This window comes from Rhea americana, unplaced genomic scaffold, assembly GCF_003343005.1.
Source record: "Rhea americana isolate MKP2758 unplaced genomic scaffold, rheAme1 scaffold_7, whole genome shotgun sequence".
Taxonomy (NCBI): Eukaryota; Metazoa; Chordata; class Aves; order Rheiformes; family Rheidae; genus Rhea; species Rhea americana.
This window is the reverse complement of record NW_028186867.1, coordinates 11,081,893-11,099,703: the sequence shown is the minus strand read 5'-3', so window position 1 is coordinate 11,099,703 and position 17,811 is coordinate 11,081,893. Positions and strand designations below refer to the sequence as shown.

Sequence of the window (17,811 nt, the reverse complement as noted above, 5' to 3'; positions counted from 1 at the left end):
AAGATGCAAGGTTTCTCTGAAGCCATCTGTCTGGATTTTCTTCGCCTGGGACAGAGAGAGCAGTTAGCAACTCAGTATTTCAAAAAGGAAACTTGCGGCTAGTGTAGATAATATGAATGACCCAGTTGCCCTGGGAAGGGAAGTGCTGTCTCAYGTGCAGTGTGTTCCATATGCTATCCATCCACCTTCCTCAGCTAATGAGGCTCAGACTTCTTCATGCTGGTCAAGATAAATATAAAGCTTCGTAGCCCTGAAATCACCATAGTGAGGTTGCCATGGCAAAAAGAAAAAAAAAGTTCAGTCCATCACAGATTAGGCTAAAACCTGATACAAAGAGAGACACTAGCACTGCACTGAGACACAGAAACATGTGTGATGTTCTCCAACTTATCATGCTCTAGGTACACRTTAGCTTTTTAAAAATTTCCTATTCTTTTCATTTTTCTAACAAGGTATGTTGGGATTCTGTCTTAAGGGAAGATGTTCTAAGAACAGTACTGGGAAACTGGACCATCCTAAAAATCTAACTTAAGTATAAATGCGGTGGTGTGTCTGAAGCAGAAATCCTTGTTCAAACCACTTACTTACATTAATGTTTCATGACTTAGCCTGCAAAAGAAAAGGCTTTCTCGTCCAAATTCAAGATCCCAGCTCCACAATTCAGTAACACTGTTGATAGCCGGGCTGCTTATTTGCCTTCCAGAGTTATTATGAAGACAGGTTATTTAAGGTTTGAAAAGCTCCATGGAGGTTCTAATAACAGCAAGTTATTCATGTTATGGGAATAGAGGTATACAGGGTGYGTTGTCCATGGGCACATGCAGTGATGTGGAATGGGCATCATATGTACCTGGTCACAGAGATTCCCTGGTGCACAGTGCCCACACATGCAGTGCACCTGCCCTTGGAGAGGCCTTCTGCCCTGCATGAAAAATTTAAATTGTGGCTTATGACTACTGCAGCTTTGTTTTCAAACTCAGCTGGGACTCACCTGCAGATTCCCAAATGGGTTGGATTCTGAAGGAAAGGACAGACTGCCCAAGGGCTGGACCATCTCAGCAAACTTCACATATTGTCCGATAAAATAACTTCCTGTTCTGTTCTCAGTGATTATGCATGTTCCATGCAACAACCAGTCCACCAAGACACAGGATTTCCACAAGACTAGCACTACAGCTTTGTAAAACACAGCATTAGAGCCTGAGACTTCAGAGACCAYATACTAAATGTAAGGAGACAGGTCCATCCACTCACATTATTAATAATATTTGGCCATTTCACAGCTAGCCCTTCCAGAGTCCAGCACTAATTTGGAAAAGTGTCTGGACTGATATTGCTTTCCTGTTCATCATATCTGGTTTTGGCCATAAAAACCTGGGAGCCAACACAGATAGTTCCTTTCTCTGTAAATAAAATATCAAAGAAATACTTATTCCTCCACAAATATTTCTTCAAGAAAAGGAAGGTGCATCTGTGAAGATGAGTTGGATAACCACCTTTAGCAGGAATTTAGGACAAGAGTCTTATAAGATGTATTATGTTGGGGCCAAGATCTCTCCTAGTCTGCTCAATGAGTGATAGCTGCTGAAAAGCTCCTTCATGGATTTCGCAGTGTGTAGCACACCACTGTTTGTTCAGGTGAGAGATGCAAGACTACCACCTAGTCCCCTGAGCTCTGCCACAATAGGACTGTATCCTTGCTTACAGCCATCAGAAGCTTTGGCACAGTCCAGTGGGAACAACCATCTGACTCCCAAATAGCGAGCAAGCCATGGGGCTGTTCCTCAGTGTGCCCTGAACAGCTCTAGAAATTAGTTTTAGCTAGCAGAGACAGTGGATAGGTTCTGCTGTGTTCCAGCTGCAGTGTCTCTGCACTACTAAATCAGGGAGTGGAGCTGCAGGGGTGAGAAGAGAGTGACAGCAGCCATGTAGCAACATCCTCAAGTGKGATTCAGCTCCCAGGAGCCTGAGAGCTGCTGCCCTGCAGTACAGTCTGCCAAGGCCGCAGAGGTCTGTAGGGACCATGAAGAGGCTCTCACGTCCTTTACCAGTCTATYTGTCTCTTGGTGTGGGAGCCATCTGGCTAACCAAGTATCCATACTGCCAAGCCAGGGACTTTCCTCTGGGTGATCAGAAAGTCAAAGAACTGTGAAGATACTCACTCATATTAGCGTAATCAACTTGGATTAGTATTTTATCAATATTTTGTTATTCTTATTTCAAAACAATGTCATGTCTAATATGAACTTTTTGGTTTTCAAGTTGCCGGTTATTTTTTAACACCACAGACAGAYATTAGCCCTTGGCTTCCTCACTCACGGTACAGTTTTCTCAATCTAGAAGTGCCTGCTTCTGGGTTAGGGTACTCTTTACTTTATAAATCAAAAGGAGTTTAACGCTTTGTAGTTCACCCGGTAAGAGCCATCTATTTATGTAGGAGTTTCTCCAAACAGAAGTACAATATCCTAGAGAAATGCATGCAAATTACCATACCTCGAACAGGCAATATGATGAGGATCTGGCACAAGTCAGTCCTATGAAGTTGTTCACATGCTTATCTCATGTGCTGGGATGGGACTACTCTGGTAGAGGTAGGCTAAACCTATTGCTCAGGCTTTACTGGATTCAGATCCAAGTCTTTCCTGAAGACTGATTTAGATGTGACATTTTTCAGGAAAAGATGCCTAGAGCCATGGTAATGAGTGAATCAGAAACGTACATGATCAGTTATTCTTGACTAGAGTTAATGCTATAGGTACCTAAGCTCATGTACAGGAATAGAGTCAGATCAGAATGCAGGAAAACCAAGCTGATGACTGGTACATTAGCTAGAGCTATTAGAAACCTGTGCATCAGATTTACACAGGGAATCATAGAATCATAGGATCAGTAAGGTTGGAAGAGACCTCTGGAGATCATCTAGKCCAACCTCCCTGCTCAGCAGGGTCACCTAGACCATGTTAGACAGGGTTGCATCCAGGCGGGCCTTGAAGATCTCCAGAGAAGGAGACTCCACAACCTCTCTGGGCAACCTGCGCCAGTGCTCCGTCACTCTCACAGGGAAGAAATTCCCCCTCACGGTCAGGCGGAACTTCCTGTGCTTCAATTTATGCCCATTGCCTCTGGTCCCCTGTCACATGGGACAACTGAAAAGAGTTTGTCCCCATCCCCTTGACACCCTCCCTTCAGGTACTTGTACACATTGATAAGATCCCCCCTCAGTCTTCCCCAGGCTGAAGAGGCCCAGCTCTCGCAGCCGTTCCTCATAGGGCAGGTGCTCCAGCCCTCTGATCATCTTTGTAGCCCTATGCTGGACTCTCTCCAGTAGCTCCATGTCTCTCTTGGACTGGGGAGCCCACAACTGGACACAGTACTCCAGACGAGGCCTCACCAGGGCTGAGGAGAGGGGCAGGATCACCTCCCTCCACCTCCTGGAAACACTCTTCCCAGTGCACCCCAGGAGACCACTGGCCTTCTTGGCCACAAGGGCACATTGCTGGCTCATGGTCAATCTGTCATCCAGCAACACTCCCAGGTCCTTCTCTGCAGAGCTGCTCTCCACAAGGTCAGCCCCCACCTTGGACTGGTGCCTAGGGTTATTTTTCCCTAGGTGCAGGACCCTGCACTTGCCCTTGTTGAACCTCACGAGGTTCCTCTCTGCCCAACTCTCCAGCCTGTCCAGGTCTCTCTGAATGGCAGCACAGCCCTCAGGTGTATCTGCCACTCCTCCCAGCTTGGTATCATCAGCAAACTTGCTGAGGAGGCACTCTGTCCCCTCATCCAGGTCATTGATGAAGAAGTTGAACAGGATGGGACCCAGGACTGAGCCCTGGGGRACRCCACTAGCCACAGGCCTCCAGTTAGACTCCGCACCACTGATGAYGATCCTCTGAGCTCTGCCTTTCAGMCAGTTCTCAATCCACCTCACTGTCCACTYGTCTAACCCACACTTCCTTACAAGACTGCAGTGGGACGTATTCAAACATAGAGCTGCCCATGCTTTTCTTGGGTGTATGTATCCAGRGAGTGCAATCCTGCATACAGCAGAATTGAGCATCCCAAGTACTGCCACTGATACTTCACTGAAACCGGCATCACATCTAATAGCACACAGACAGAATATAGCACAGCCAAGGAAGGAAGTAAAGGTACTTTTCAYGGAGAACATCGCCATCTTGTGCACAGTTGCAGTTACTTTGTGCCTGGTGCGCTTACGAGAGGTGATACAGTGGAAGTTATTCATCCTTCCTTCGTTTCCTGAAAACTCTAAGATGCCTGAAGCAGAGTTTGAGCCACGGAATGGAGAAATCTCTCGAAATAGGATTAGCTTGTTCCAGTCTTTAAACAACAAGAGCAGAATCTGAACTGCTTTCAGTGCTAGCAAATGTTTCCTTTTTATCTTGCAAAGTGCTTTATTAAGTATAATTAATGTAAAAAAAAAACCCAGCTGTATCACAATGAAATGAATAAAATAGTGAAAAATCAGGGCTAACAAAGTTCTACAAAAGCCTACTGTTCTGTAACAAACGGAATAACATTATTTATTCACGGACTATATGCAAATGTTAACACCAATGCAGATGTATCATAATAAATATGACAAAGCAGAGAATTCYTTTGTAGGAAAGTCTGGCATAGATGGATAAACAGAATGACTAACACTATATCCCAGGGTAGCAATTGCCCTCCTAGTGTTTCAWAGCACGCTACAAATACAAATGATTAAAAACTTGAAATAGCAATATGAGGTCAGCAAACAAACTTGATTTCACTGGAAAGGAACGCGAGGCCCAAGTGAAGCCGTGTTGCTGTGTAAAGCTAGACAGGAAAAGTTGTCCTAGCGACAGTGGCAGAGTCCAGTTCCATGTCTTGCCCATGAACATGTCCTCCCTAAAAGCACAGAGTAATATATAATTGCTCTGAATGCTCTGGGAGCCTCCCTGTGAAAGATCTGGCGCTCCGTAACCCATAAAACACACTCTTTCCAGGGTTTTCACATCATCCTGCCTCACTGTATTTTTTTAACAATCATCTGCATCTCCTTGGGCAACTCCACATCAGTAAGTTTTCATCTCACGGTTAAGCAGAGTGGTGAGCATGTGGCTTTGATCATTCACTGGAACTTAGTGGGTCTGAGAACCCATCTTGCCTGGCTCTCCATCAGCTGCTCAGCCACAGTCAGGAGCAAATCTGCACCAACTTCTACACCATCACCAGGGACGTGTTGTTCTCCGGTTTGCAAACATTCCCAGTTTGATGGCGCAATGGAGTAAAATATAACAGCACTGGAATGAGAACATGACTTTTGTGTCACTGAACCAAGAGGTTCTTTGCACTGTGGAGAGAATTAATTGGCATTTTTGAAGCTSTGTGTGGAGGCAAATTGAGTCCAGAGTGCACTCCTGGTTTCTTTCTCCCCACTTTCTAACCAAGAACGTCTGTATTCAGAGTAGCACCTGCATTTATAGGACTCTCTGCTTTTCAGAACAAGGTCTAYAGGACACAAACCAGGGGATATGGCAGGGCCCAGTTTCTTGCATGACCTCCTAAGGTAACCACAGGTGTRCCATGCAGACTTGGAGTGGCAGGTATGGTGAAGTGGATCTAATGCTAAAGATTTCCTCTTGGCTGAATTTCTGGAGCAACGAAAATATGCCAGTATTTTAGCCAGAAGGATGTCTACATGCTTGCTGGCTATCTTAGCAGTGGGAGAGGAGGAGAACAGTGTGTCTGTATGTACAAATGTGTACGATGTCTCCCCACTGGCACTTCTCTGCGGATCAGTGCATCCATATTCACCTAACTTTTCTCTTCTTGTATGCTGAAACCAGCAAATGTGAAAATTACATGAGTCTGCACCAAAATCCTCCTCTTGGCCTGTGGTTTTTGCTCTCATCCACTGCACCTGCCTCAGCACCGTGTCTCCAGGCACACAGGGAAAGCTCACCCTTTGAGAAGAACGGTGTTTCTACCAGTGTATCCTAGCACTAGTTATCCTTGAATCTTTCTCTTATTACCAGTCAAACTTATTTTTATGATTTTGTTTCACCTTCACTATCCTTCTCTAGGGCTGGAAAGACTTCTCATATAAGCCTCCCAGCTGAGCCCCTTGTATTCACTTGGGCCTTTCATCCTTCATCTCTTCCACTGTCTCAAGGGCTTTCTCYCTCCCTCTTTTCCCATGGGGAGAAAGAGGACAAGAAACTTCTTCGAGCTTCTATATTTCCAGGATCAGCTCTTCAGTTTGGACAGAAGCTAGCTAGCTGGCACCAACCAAATGTTCACCAAGGATTGTTCCTTCTTTCTGTAGTCTTCCTGTTCCCCAGCACTAATACATTGCTAGTAGAGATGTAGCCAGAGGGAATGCACTTCAGCTGAAAAGGTCTGGGAACATCACAGGGTAGAAAATCCAGTCCACATTTTGCATATTTTCCTATTTTTGCTTCATCTCACCAAATTCTGCACCCTTTTAGCATCAGCACTTTATTACTAAAGAAAATTGTTAATGCTTTAGTGCTATGGCAGAGATTAGTCTTTCCAAGTGTCTGTTGCTGGTCTTCTCCTACTGTGGCAGTAGCCCTCGCAGTGGCTCCTTTAATTGCCTGGGCCAAACACTATAAGCCACAGTAAGTTAACCTGAGGGATCCAGCACATCCTCTACCTTCAGCTTTATATAACATAAATTATCTGCATGCGAGTAAAAAATTAATCACATTTCCCAACACGCCCAGAAGGACTGTACTACTTCACAGACGGATAAACTGCAGTGAGGCAMACAGAAAAGTTTTGCAGCTGGTTCTGCTGTCCTTCTTGTAAATGACAGTATTCCCATAGGTATCTAAGGGAGTGGTATCAGGATCACACATGCCACAGCAGGAGTCAGTGTTACTTTGGAGGCAGACAACAGCTATTTGGAAAACCAAGACTTCTTCTCACTACAGATGTTGTAACAGTTGCCTCCAGGAGAAGTATCTCTRTAAGGAGATTTGTGTTTAAACTGTTCAATATACTGAAAAAATATGACTTTTTATAGTAGATGTATTGATTAAAAGGCTTACAAATGCACATAATAACATTCATCTCATTAATTGTCAGTTAACTCCTGCTAGATGGGTCTGTTTTAACACTTTACATGTTAAATGGAAATTATTTCAGAAGCGCTTGATGGTTTTCCTACCATTTATGATCAGATCTGATTGTTCCTCAATTCCCACACAAGTCTAGGGATTATCTCACTGCTTGGGTTCCTTTTTTGATTGTTCTCATCTGAAGTCCAGGACTGTCTTCCAAGGGAAGGAATAAAGCCTCTCCTTGCATCACAAGARCCATCTGCAAATAGATCTAGGAAGTTCAATATTTTCTATGATTCTATGATGAATTAAATAAATTAATAAAATACTTTATGCCTCTCATAATCCTGTGATGATTAAATTAGCTAAATGAGGAGTGATTTAAAATGGTCTGTAGTGAGAGGTGAGTTCAACTGGATATGTACTGCATTCCAAGAAATTGTCAGGGAATAGATAAGTTTTAGCAATGTAGTTAATTAAAAGAGAGTGACTGGCATATAGAGAAGCAAAAACACTCTCCTTTGATATTTGTGAGAAGTCCAATCTAAATTACTGAGGTTTGCATTAGAAATCTAATTTCTTATTGAAATACACAGCTTGTGAAAAACAGAACTTTTCCCAGATTTCCAGAGAACAAGGAATTCTTGTAAACTTGAACTTACAACACAGGAATAAAAAGTACATCTCTACTTTCATGGAAGTCACTGTAGATCAGAGCTACTTTCTTCATGAACCCTCTAAAGTGAAATATTCACATTGAGATATTATGCTAACTTACGACCTCAACATCAGGTGTTTATTCCATACCCCAATGTTGCAGGCATGCAAGCACACATCTAGTTTCCTAGTGTGAACCGTCTCACTTTAATTAGACTACTCCTGGCAGTAAGGCTAACCACCCACCCATCTGAGTGTGTTTGGGAATGAGGAGACAGCCTAGACCTAAACAGCCTGCAGATGTGGCTGCAGGTGTCCCAAGCACTGGGAAAGGGACCTTCCCAGGTCCATTACCACACAGATATTCAAAGGAGACTCCTCCATTTCACCTCCTGAGATGGCAGTCCTCCTGACACTTCTGCCTGTGTGCAGGTCCACCAACCATGGTGGGACTTATGCTGGGAAGAGAACATTTTTTATTACCAGTGGTTCACTTATATTTCACACACAAAAAAAACCCAAAGTGATTATCCACTAATGGGGTGCCAAGGCCAGACCCAAATGGATCATGAGCTGTATTTAGACCACCCAAATCAATGCTGAATATGGAGGTTGTGGCTCCATTTTTGTTGAGAATGGCTGTGAACAACTCGGGCCACTACAAAGAGCTGTCAGGCTCCAGCTGCCTGTGCTAGTAACGGTGCAACAAAACGATGACCCTGCCTCTGTCCTAGGTGGTGTGCCTAGTGCAGGTTTAGTGACAGCCAGRATCTGGTTCTTGCTACTCCACAGGAGTGACAACAACCAAGCTAGGCATCTCTGGCAGCTGCCTTGGACTCTGTAAAGGCCAGGGACTGTTTGCTTAAAACCTTCACCCAGCTGTGCTCACCCTGGGGGCAAGGGAGTTCACATAAGYATCACTCATAGTCATGAAGCATCTGCTGCACCACAGCTGAGTAGCTTGGGGCCAATGAGATGCCCCTATACAAGCCCAGTTTCCCTCAGGAGCTCAGTGCAGGCATTCCCAGCACCAGTACAACATATTGGACTTAGTACAAAATGGAAGGGTACCTGCCCTTTTCTTTAAAGATCTTGGTGGAAGAGAAGACTGTGATGCAAAGAGCCCTCTTTTATTTGTCCAGTGATTTACATTGCATGGTACACCATCAGTGTCAGCAACCTAGTTCAGTTCTCACTTCAGCCTGAAGGGCTCAAACCCATACCCAGAGCACTGCCTCAYTTCTCAGGCATTAGGCTATTCTGGTAAGGGGACACCATCTTGTGTAAACTGGTTTACTTTGCAGATAAGTGGACATGTATCACTGCATCTGAGAGGACAAGAGCAAGCAGGAAGCTTCCAAAGAAGATGAAAAAAAGGACTCCAGCACCACCCTTGCAGAGGAGGATTCAGGCCACTAACTCAAGCTGGGAACCACTAGGTGCTTGCAAGCTGGTGAGGTCTGGTCASAAGATGCACCCTGTTCTTCAGCTTTCTCTGCCGATTAGTCTAACGGGTCTATGTTATTATCCTAGGGGGGTGGTTCGTCTGTCTATTTGAACGCCTCTGTYGTATTTGAACGTTCGTCTGTTTATTGTTCATGAATATGAACAAGAATATGAAAGTTTTGGATTGTGCTCTGAGGACSAGGCACCTTTGTGTTTTTCTGTTCTGGCTCAAGGTCTTATTCCCTCCACTGTCCCATGCAGGACATGAAGAAGAGAGRGCTGCCTATGAACCATCAAGCACAAGGACAGTTGTGGAGGTATCCATGCCCCGGAGGGTTCAAAGACCTCTTAGAACAAAGCCCTGAGCAACCCAGTCCAAATTCAGTGTTAACTCTGCTTTGAGCAGGAGGTTAGRCCAGAGACTTCCTGAGGTCCCTTCCAAGCTACYTAGTTCCGCAATGCTCATGGCAAGTCTGCAGATGTTCTATCAGAAATCAGAGGATGGCAGAAGGCAGCCTCGTGGTGGTGGCAGATGTATACTAGATGCTGAGGAGAGGCTGGACATYAATAGTACAGGAGAAGGTGCTTGGCCCACTCACAGTGTCATCATTTCCCTGCACTGTTACTAACACAGGCAGCAATGGTCCTTTTACCAAAGTGATGTGCTTTCAACAACTGATCAAACTGAAGCAGTGATTAGATTGTCTATCAGAGGAGTAAGACAAAGTCCTTCCTGGACCTAGGTTGAGCTCTGCATTAGGTAAACTATAAAAGAATAACTCAGGACTGATGCTGCCTTTTAAAAGCTCTTTTAAATACATTTGGGGTAGTGATAGGGATTTAATTGAGGTGGTGTCTTTGATTTCTGTATTCTTTTAGCTTGTGAAAGAAAAGAGAATAGATTAGACAAGTCTTATTAAAATACCCAGCTCTTCCCATTAATAGATCTCAGTTGTGGAAATGTCTCTAAGATAAAGATGTGAAAACTGAGGCACATAGGAATTAGCTGAAGGTCAGCAGAAACCACCAGATGAGGAACAGAATACAAAACTGATTTCTCCAGCTGTGGCCTGTAAATTATTGATTATTTAGAAGACAGCGAAAGGGTACCTGCAAAGTTTTTGCTATCCCACCTCCTCAAGATACACAAGTAGGAGTAAATAAAATGAGGCAATGGTAGAAGTAACAAAGCATTCAAAGCCTTGCCAGCTTTTCATTGCATTTCAAATGGAAGTATTGCAGCAATGATACAAGAAAGATTATAGATTCTTCCCCACCTTCCTTGAAGGTCTGATAAACTTTCAGTTAAAAACAGAATTTGAGAAGAGCRTGGTTGGGTCTGCTTTAGCAAGTAGTATGGCTTAATAGGCACAGACCTAAAAAGAGGCAGGCTGAGGATGCAGCAGCCACTCTGCACTCATTTCAGACTAGCCCTAGCCCACCCCTTCCGGCTGAATGCCTGTTGATAACGGGCACATGTCCTCCAAAAGGAAGCTGGTCCACRTACCGGGAGGTTACTCCAACATGCGAGTCAAAGCACAGTTAAACAAGGACAAACTGAGGATAGGGAAARGATGTAGTCTTCTACCATTGCCTGTTTAATGTAAATTAGAGTAATCCTCTACCAAAAAATAAATAAAATAAAATCACTTCTAGGCTTAAAAGGAGGAAGCAGTCCTCATTCTAGATTGTAAGATGACGCAGGTAAWATACAGAAAGGTGCAGTCTGATATTGTTTTGGATAATCCAGTGTCGACAGAAGTTGATGTGTACAACTTTTAATACTCAGTATTCATCAGTTTGTATCCTGCTGCATTTGGCTCACTTGCAAGGAGGGATTTAAAGCCACCTAACAAACAACTAGGAATTTTTTACTCACACCTGCTCCTATCACACAAAGGGCTTAAACACAAGCTTAAAAGTTAAAAAAGTACAAGCCCCCTCGACCCCCATTTCTTACCCTTTCCTGTCCTCTCCTCTATAAGGAAACAGGCAGTGTGAGTCACTCACTGAACAGAGCTATTTGTTACAAATACAAAAGAGAGACAAAGAAAAATTTAAGTGACACTTAAATCAGAATCAAGACCTCAAGACAAAACTCTGCACAAAGATTGCATCCAGGGTTGCATCCAGGTGGGCCTTGAATATCTCCAGAGAAGGAGACTCCACAACCTCTCTAGGCCACTTCATATTTCGGATTTTAAAAAGGTCAGTGATTTACTAAGACAAAAATGACAAGAGACATCTATTTTTACTGATGTCTATATTTTAAATCTTTGTGTAATTTACTCGGGCTTTATAATATAAAATATCTTTCAGTATCTTCAGTGAAATTACAAGAAATTTAAAAAGAAAAAAAACTTAATTACTAGTTAAATTGTAATCTTTAAATACTACCCTTCTGTGCCTCAGCAAGATCTCCATGAGCTTCTCCAGGGCTTTAGGTGGGAATGTCAGCCGCAAGCGTACAGTGTCATCTTGATGCTGATGTAGGAGTTAATCATCTTCTGAGTCACTCTCCCCCCTGCTYGGGGCACATATCCGGATTGAGGACATGAGCTGGTCCTGGATCTGCTTCCTAGGATTTTCCTCAAGGTCTGTCTTGATGGCACCCGACTCTGAGATCTTCCACTCCAACTCTGCATGGAAAAGGATAAGAGTGACATTGATCCAAGGGATCAAACWGGACTCTTTCAAACTCTGACTCCTTTTGACATATCCTAGATTATTTACCTCAACATACAGCACCCTGCCTTTCTAGGTGATTTCCCAAGGGGGAAAAAGGGGTCCCCCAGATCTCCACATTTCTCCTTTGTCCTTTCCCTCCCCCCTGCTTCCCCAACTGATTTCTCCAGCCACCATCACCTCCAAAACTAAGGCCTTGCTCCATTCCTCACCATCTTCCATCACCCCGGTCCCAGCCCCTGCCCATCTCCCACATCTGCTCCAGCTCCAGGCCCACTAGCACCAGCACAAATTTCAGCCATGGCACAGAGCTGCTAACATAGAGGCTCTGGTTACAGCTCTGCAGCACACCCGACTGCATCCCCTGTGCCTCCATATGAGACTGCTGCTTCCTGACACTGAATGTAAAGAAGTGATTGATACAAGCAGCCTCTGTAGATAAGACATTTTTCTTGCTGAAGAAGCAGCCCATCACCCTGTATTCAAGTGAATACGGAAACCAAGTTTGCACATCTATTGCTGGTAAAAAAAAATCCTGACATTAAAGCTATTTGAAATCATACACTGAGTTTGTACAGTCAGAAGAAACYAGGAATAAATCATTTCTGGGTCGGGGGAAGAAGTTGCAGTAACTCCATTTACACATCTGAATCATAGGTACTTTCAAGAATGTACTGTAAAAATGCAATTCACTCCTTTCCCACCGCCATATGCATTGATTATTAGTTCCTTAGCAAGAGGGTAAAAGAAACGCCTGCATCAGTGGTAGGCCTATTACTGTATAGGCCTAAATTGGATTACTTCCCAGAAGTGGTAGAAAGTCAGTACAACACATTCAGTTGAAACTTTTCTCCTACTCCTGCTGGCAATCCTATCATTAAATCCAATTTCCTTCACACAATGCAGTTTAATGAATATAACTTCACGCTGTCTTTAATCTCCAATGGAAGTCATCTGGTTTCACCAACTTAGGGGAGAAGGAAGGAAGAAAAAAAAGAAAATGCACAATTTCAGTGCACAGCTTCCTGAGGACTGAGTTAAGCCAGCTCRGTTACCTTTGAACAACCCCTTCTTCCCCCCCAGAAAAAAAAATAAATAAGTCAATTAAGTGCTAAAGATGGGAGAAAGATAACTGAAGGTTCTGCAGCTATCACTTGCTTCAGTTTATAATTAGGCACCTCTATATTTAGAGACTGTCAATTTGAACGATCTCATTGGTGAGCTTTTTCCTCTTCTTATAGTCCAGGCAGAGGATCATTTGCTACAGCACACACTCAAGATAACTCATGAACTCCAGGGTTGTAGAGAAAACTTTGCATCCTATTCCAGCATAGCAAAGTGACATCATTCAGCAGAGGCCTTGAAATGCTACTTACTTGTAGTTCACTTCAGAAAAAAAAATGCACTTAAAGTTTCATCTTTAAAAAAAGCTCAAAGGTATCTGGACCAATATATATCTACCCAGAAAGCTGGAGAGTATCCTTTTAACTCAAGTAAAATCYTTTAAGTCACATCTCAGAGTTGCATTTACTTTCCAAAAGGAAGAAGACWGAGAGAGTCCTTTCAACTGCTGACCTCTGCCTCCCAGCACTGCTTTAGGATATCATTCCCTGCCCAACCACCCTCAAATGACAGCTTCTAGGGAAGAGTCTCAGCACAGAGCATGGTGCTCCACGGGACCTGCAATGCCCCCTCACCTCCTATCCCCTGGGCGATGGAAGCACATCATAACAACGAGGTGGTACAACATAACCCCAGGAGACTGCAAAAGTGAGCAGGGAGGAAATGGGCTAGCCAGAACTGTGGCCTCTGGGAAAGGTGATGGTCTCTCCCCTACGGGGCCCTGGGCCCCCTGAACCATGCAAGGCAGAAGCTTAAAATACCACCATCTCTCGAGAGGTGGCAAGAGGAAAAGGAAAGAGCCCAATTTCAGGCTCACAGTCCCACGCGGACAAAGAGAAAGGCTGTCTTTAAAGGTGAATAAGGAATGGAGCCTGTGCATCAGGAAGGTAGAACAGACAAGTAATATGTCGTCAGCTTTGAAATGAAACAAAAAGCCCTACAATACAATAAACCAGCACCAGTATTGTACAGGTAGTCAGCCATCCAGGAGCAATATCACTTAGTTAGAGAAAATTCTGAGGAACATGCATGGTTACTATTTTTGGTTTTGATATTCAGGAGAATCTGTTTTACGGGGCACAGGGTGCAAATACTGCACACACCTAAAATACATCTGCCTATTCAACAACACGCTGCCATTACAAGACAGCTTTACGTTGAGCAACAAACGTTGAGCCAAAAGGGCTAGTGGGTGTGGGGGGAAAGTAAAAGAAACAACAGCTCATCATATGATTTSAATTAGCTCCCTCTCCTTCTGAACCTCACTTCACTTCTTCCATTCCCAGCAAAGCAGTTTGCTCAAGTTTTGTTTTTCCTTTTCGAGACCTAAGAGGCAGACGCTCACCATCTCTTGTCAAGTTCATGCCGCCAAACACCAAAGGCCCGATGAACTGGGCTTTGATGTCTCCCTCGAGGTAGACGAATATCGTAGGCAGATTCTTATCTGGGTAGTTGGGTATGCAGGTGGTAGAGATCGCTTTGACAAATTTCACATCTCTGAACTTCTTTGCAAGCCCACTCATATGTTGATTTATTAAGGCACAGAGTGGAATTCTGTAAAGAACAGCAACACAGATAAGAAAAAAAGGACAAATCAGAGTAACCGACTCTAGAAGAAAGTGCAGAAATACCAGCTCTGTGAACAGTATTTATAGAAAGACAAATGTACCAGAAGCAATTTCTGAATATTTTTGTTCTCCAGAATGTCAGTGTTCAAAGGGAATTAGGGTTTGTTTTTCTTTTTCCTTTTGTTTTTGTTTGTTTAAAACAAGGTATTAGCAATACAACTTCCCCCTCTATCATACAGAGAGATACAGTATAACGTTTGAATATTGCATGAGTATGCGCAAAATAGAAAGATAAATAGCTCCTGGAAAAGAGAAGCAAAACACAAAGTATACCTGCGATGCAATTAGATGATGAATAAACTCAAATACTTCTAACCTCTTCTAGAAAATTCTAGCAGCTTATTAGACCTCTTTGAGAAGATTTCCTGTCATGCTGGCAGGACCAAAAACCTTTTTCATGCCATTTCTATGCATCAAGAAAAACATAGTAGAGGACACAAACAGCGATCCTTCAAAATGCGTAGTTCCTAGTACTTTTTTTTTTTAACTAGAATAATTTTCAAAGCTCAGTATTTCAGTGGCAGCAGCTAGCTAGAAGGGAAGACAAATCACACTCTGCCGTATACATAAAATAATAGCACCCTGTGATGGCATCCATTCAAATAAAGTTAAACAGTCTTCAGTCAACAGTAATGAAATGACCAATTCACTTCTTAGAACTCCAGAATCACTTCCTTAATTTCCACAATAACTACAAATTTATCTAGAGCATTTCCAGCTATTAACAGTGAAAGGTTTAAGTTTTTTTAAAAAAAACAAACACACACACACACACACACACACACACACACACACACACACACTTACCCTTGTTTGTAGAGGTGCAGGACTACCCAGATGCCTTTTCCAGCTTTGGTAATCTCTTGAACGTAATCTTTTCCTGAAATCTCCAAAACTTCCCCAAATTTATTCTTCACTTGAGCGGCTTTCATTTCTGCTAACCTTTGCTGTCTGAACAGCAAGGAATGGGAAAGAAATCTTGAGAAAGATGTATTTTTGATAGAACAACATTTAAAGTAGCTTGTTAAAGCCTTGTGTTTGGAGGCAAACTACAAACTTCTCCARACTCCCAGAACAACAAAAGCAAGTTAGCATAGGCCAAAATAGATGTTCTTATATTTGAATCACAAGTTAAAACATTCGTAATGCAAAGAAGCACAACTGTGCTTCACAGGATGTATTTTTTTGTCCTTTCTCTCCTGAGCAGACATTTATTCTACAAAAACATGAGAGAGCGCTCAGATAATTATGTAAACCTGCAGTACCATAACTTCATTCAGGCAAAAATTAAGACTGCTTGGAGGTGATTGTCAAAGCTCTCAAAATCCCCTACTATTCACTATTCCCACTAAGCAGTGGGTCCACAGTAACTCTGCAAAACTAGGTTGTAGAAAAGGAACAAAAATGGAACCCAAGTACCTTAATGAAGATACCTAGAAGTTCTGTGCGAGACCAGAAGCACAATCCAGATTTTCTAGTACCAGGCCCAAGAACATCCTTCCTCCCTTCTCTTCAAGCATATCTAACGGCATTTGAAAAGAGCCACCCTCCAAGTTCTCCTCGCTGCTCTAACCTGTACATTTCAATAGCTTTTTCATCTTCCTCATTAAATTCATCTTCATTTTCTTCTAGCTCTTCCAGAGTCATGTCCTCATAAGTTTTCACTAGAATGGAAAAAATACCAAATCAGCAAAACCCTTGTTTCAGGAATAAAACTGATCAACTTTTATCAGTCCAGCAGAATTTATTTACTTTAAGGATGGACTCACTATCGGAAATAGGGGTTTTCTGCAAGATTATCGTGAGTGGATTTTTCTAAAATATTATTACGCACTTCAGACATATAGCTGGAAAGATAGTGATGTAAAGGACTTGGAGCCAAAGGGTGGCTACAGCTAGCATCTGAGCACCTGAGGTAGCTTTCAAGTTCTGTGACTACAGCAGAGACGTACCTAACACAGATACAACAGAGTGCAGATAATGACCAATGGAGAAAGGAGGATACATACAACAGGCAACCATGATGAGATACCTTTACTGGCACATTCATTCTGACTCCCTTCAAACTGTGCTTATTTCAGTTTTCAAAGATTTATACATGTACAAACCACAGGGCTGACATCTAGAACAAAACTTTCATGTACTGGAGTGATTCCAAGTATATAGGAACATATTTGTCCAACACTGTAATAGACGGTGACACTATACAAGAATTAGTTTTGCTATCCCTTATAGCTTTAGAAAAGGAGATACTGCTTTACAGGYGTACTAAACATTATTGCTGGCCGCTTCTTTGCTCAAGCTTCCTACAGGAGCCATTTACCCTGTTGCCGCCCGAATGCGCATGTTCACTCACCCAGAGACTTCTGCTGCAGGATCCGAAGCTGCTCGTCTTCCTTCGCCTGCTCTCGTTCTTTTAGGTCTTTCTTTGGAGGAAGGATACCTTTTTTGCGCAAGATGTCATTCCACTCCGTGTCTTCATTTGGGTCCTAGAAGGAAACAAGRAACAGTGATGTGCACTTAAGGAGAATTATGTCACACCTAGAAATGGACACAAGCAAGCTTTTCAAGAGAAATAATGTGCTGCTAGAGCGGTAATTTTCAGGACTGCATCAGAARGACATAGAGTCTTCCTTATGGCCCCAAACCGGTACTCAGAAAAGGGATTTTAATTTACTCCAGCCTACTCAGAGCATGTACAGGAGGTCTCACCAAGACAAAAAAAAAATCAGAAGCATTGCAATCATCATTGCAGTTCCCGCAAGCTGAAAGGAAAGGAGAAGAAAAGCAGGCTGGCTACAGCACTCATGTACCGTGCCTCAGCAGAACAACAGGTCACCAGAYTAGCAGTTATTACACTGGGAAGGGCTAGTTAGAAAACACATGGGCTCCAGCACTGCTGCCATAAYGCTGAACTTAAACAGAATCTCATCGGTGGAGGCGGGCCGGTGTGACTACACCCGTGCTTATGGAGAAGCACGCTTCAGTCCCTGCCAGGTAAGGCCACTGCTAGCAAATGAGATCTAAGTCTATAACCAGACCGTTCCCGAACGTTAGAAGTCTCCACTGCCAAATAGTTGCTGTATGTGTTGAAGCACATGCAAGGCCAACAGGCATTCAAGCACTGCTGAAAAGCTCCCTAAAACTGTTTCAATAAAGTTATATAGCAATAGTTTTTGTTGTTGTTGTTTTTTATTTGAAAA

The 17,811-nt window shown here is 43.1% G+C and overlaps 1 protein-coding gene across 1 annotated transcript; it reads right to left on the bottom strand.

Annotated features, from left to right (window-relative positions):
- Nucleotides 1-11,419: 11,419 nt before the first annotated feature.
- PDCL3 (phosducin like 3) lies at nucleotides 11,420-17,417 on the bottom strand. The gene is made up of 6 exons (XM_085321608.1): nucleotides 17,409-17,417; nucleotides 16,965-17,097; nucleotides 16,182-16,272; nucleotides 15,416-15,559; nucleotides 14,326-14,534; nucleotides 11,420-11,812 (listed from the first exon to the last, which is right to left on the bottom strand). The coding sequence occupies exons 1-6, from the start codon at nucleotides 17,415-17,417 to the stop codon at nucleotides 11,670-11,672; spliced, it is 729 nt and encodes a 242-aa protein (XP_085177734.1). The 3' UTR covers nucleotides 11,420-11,669.
- Nucleotides 17,418-17,811: the final 394 nt, after the last annotated feature.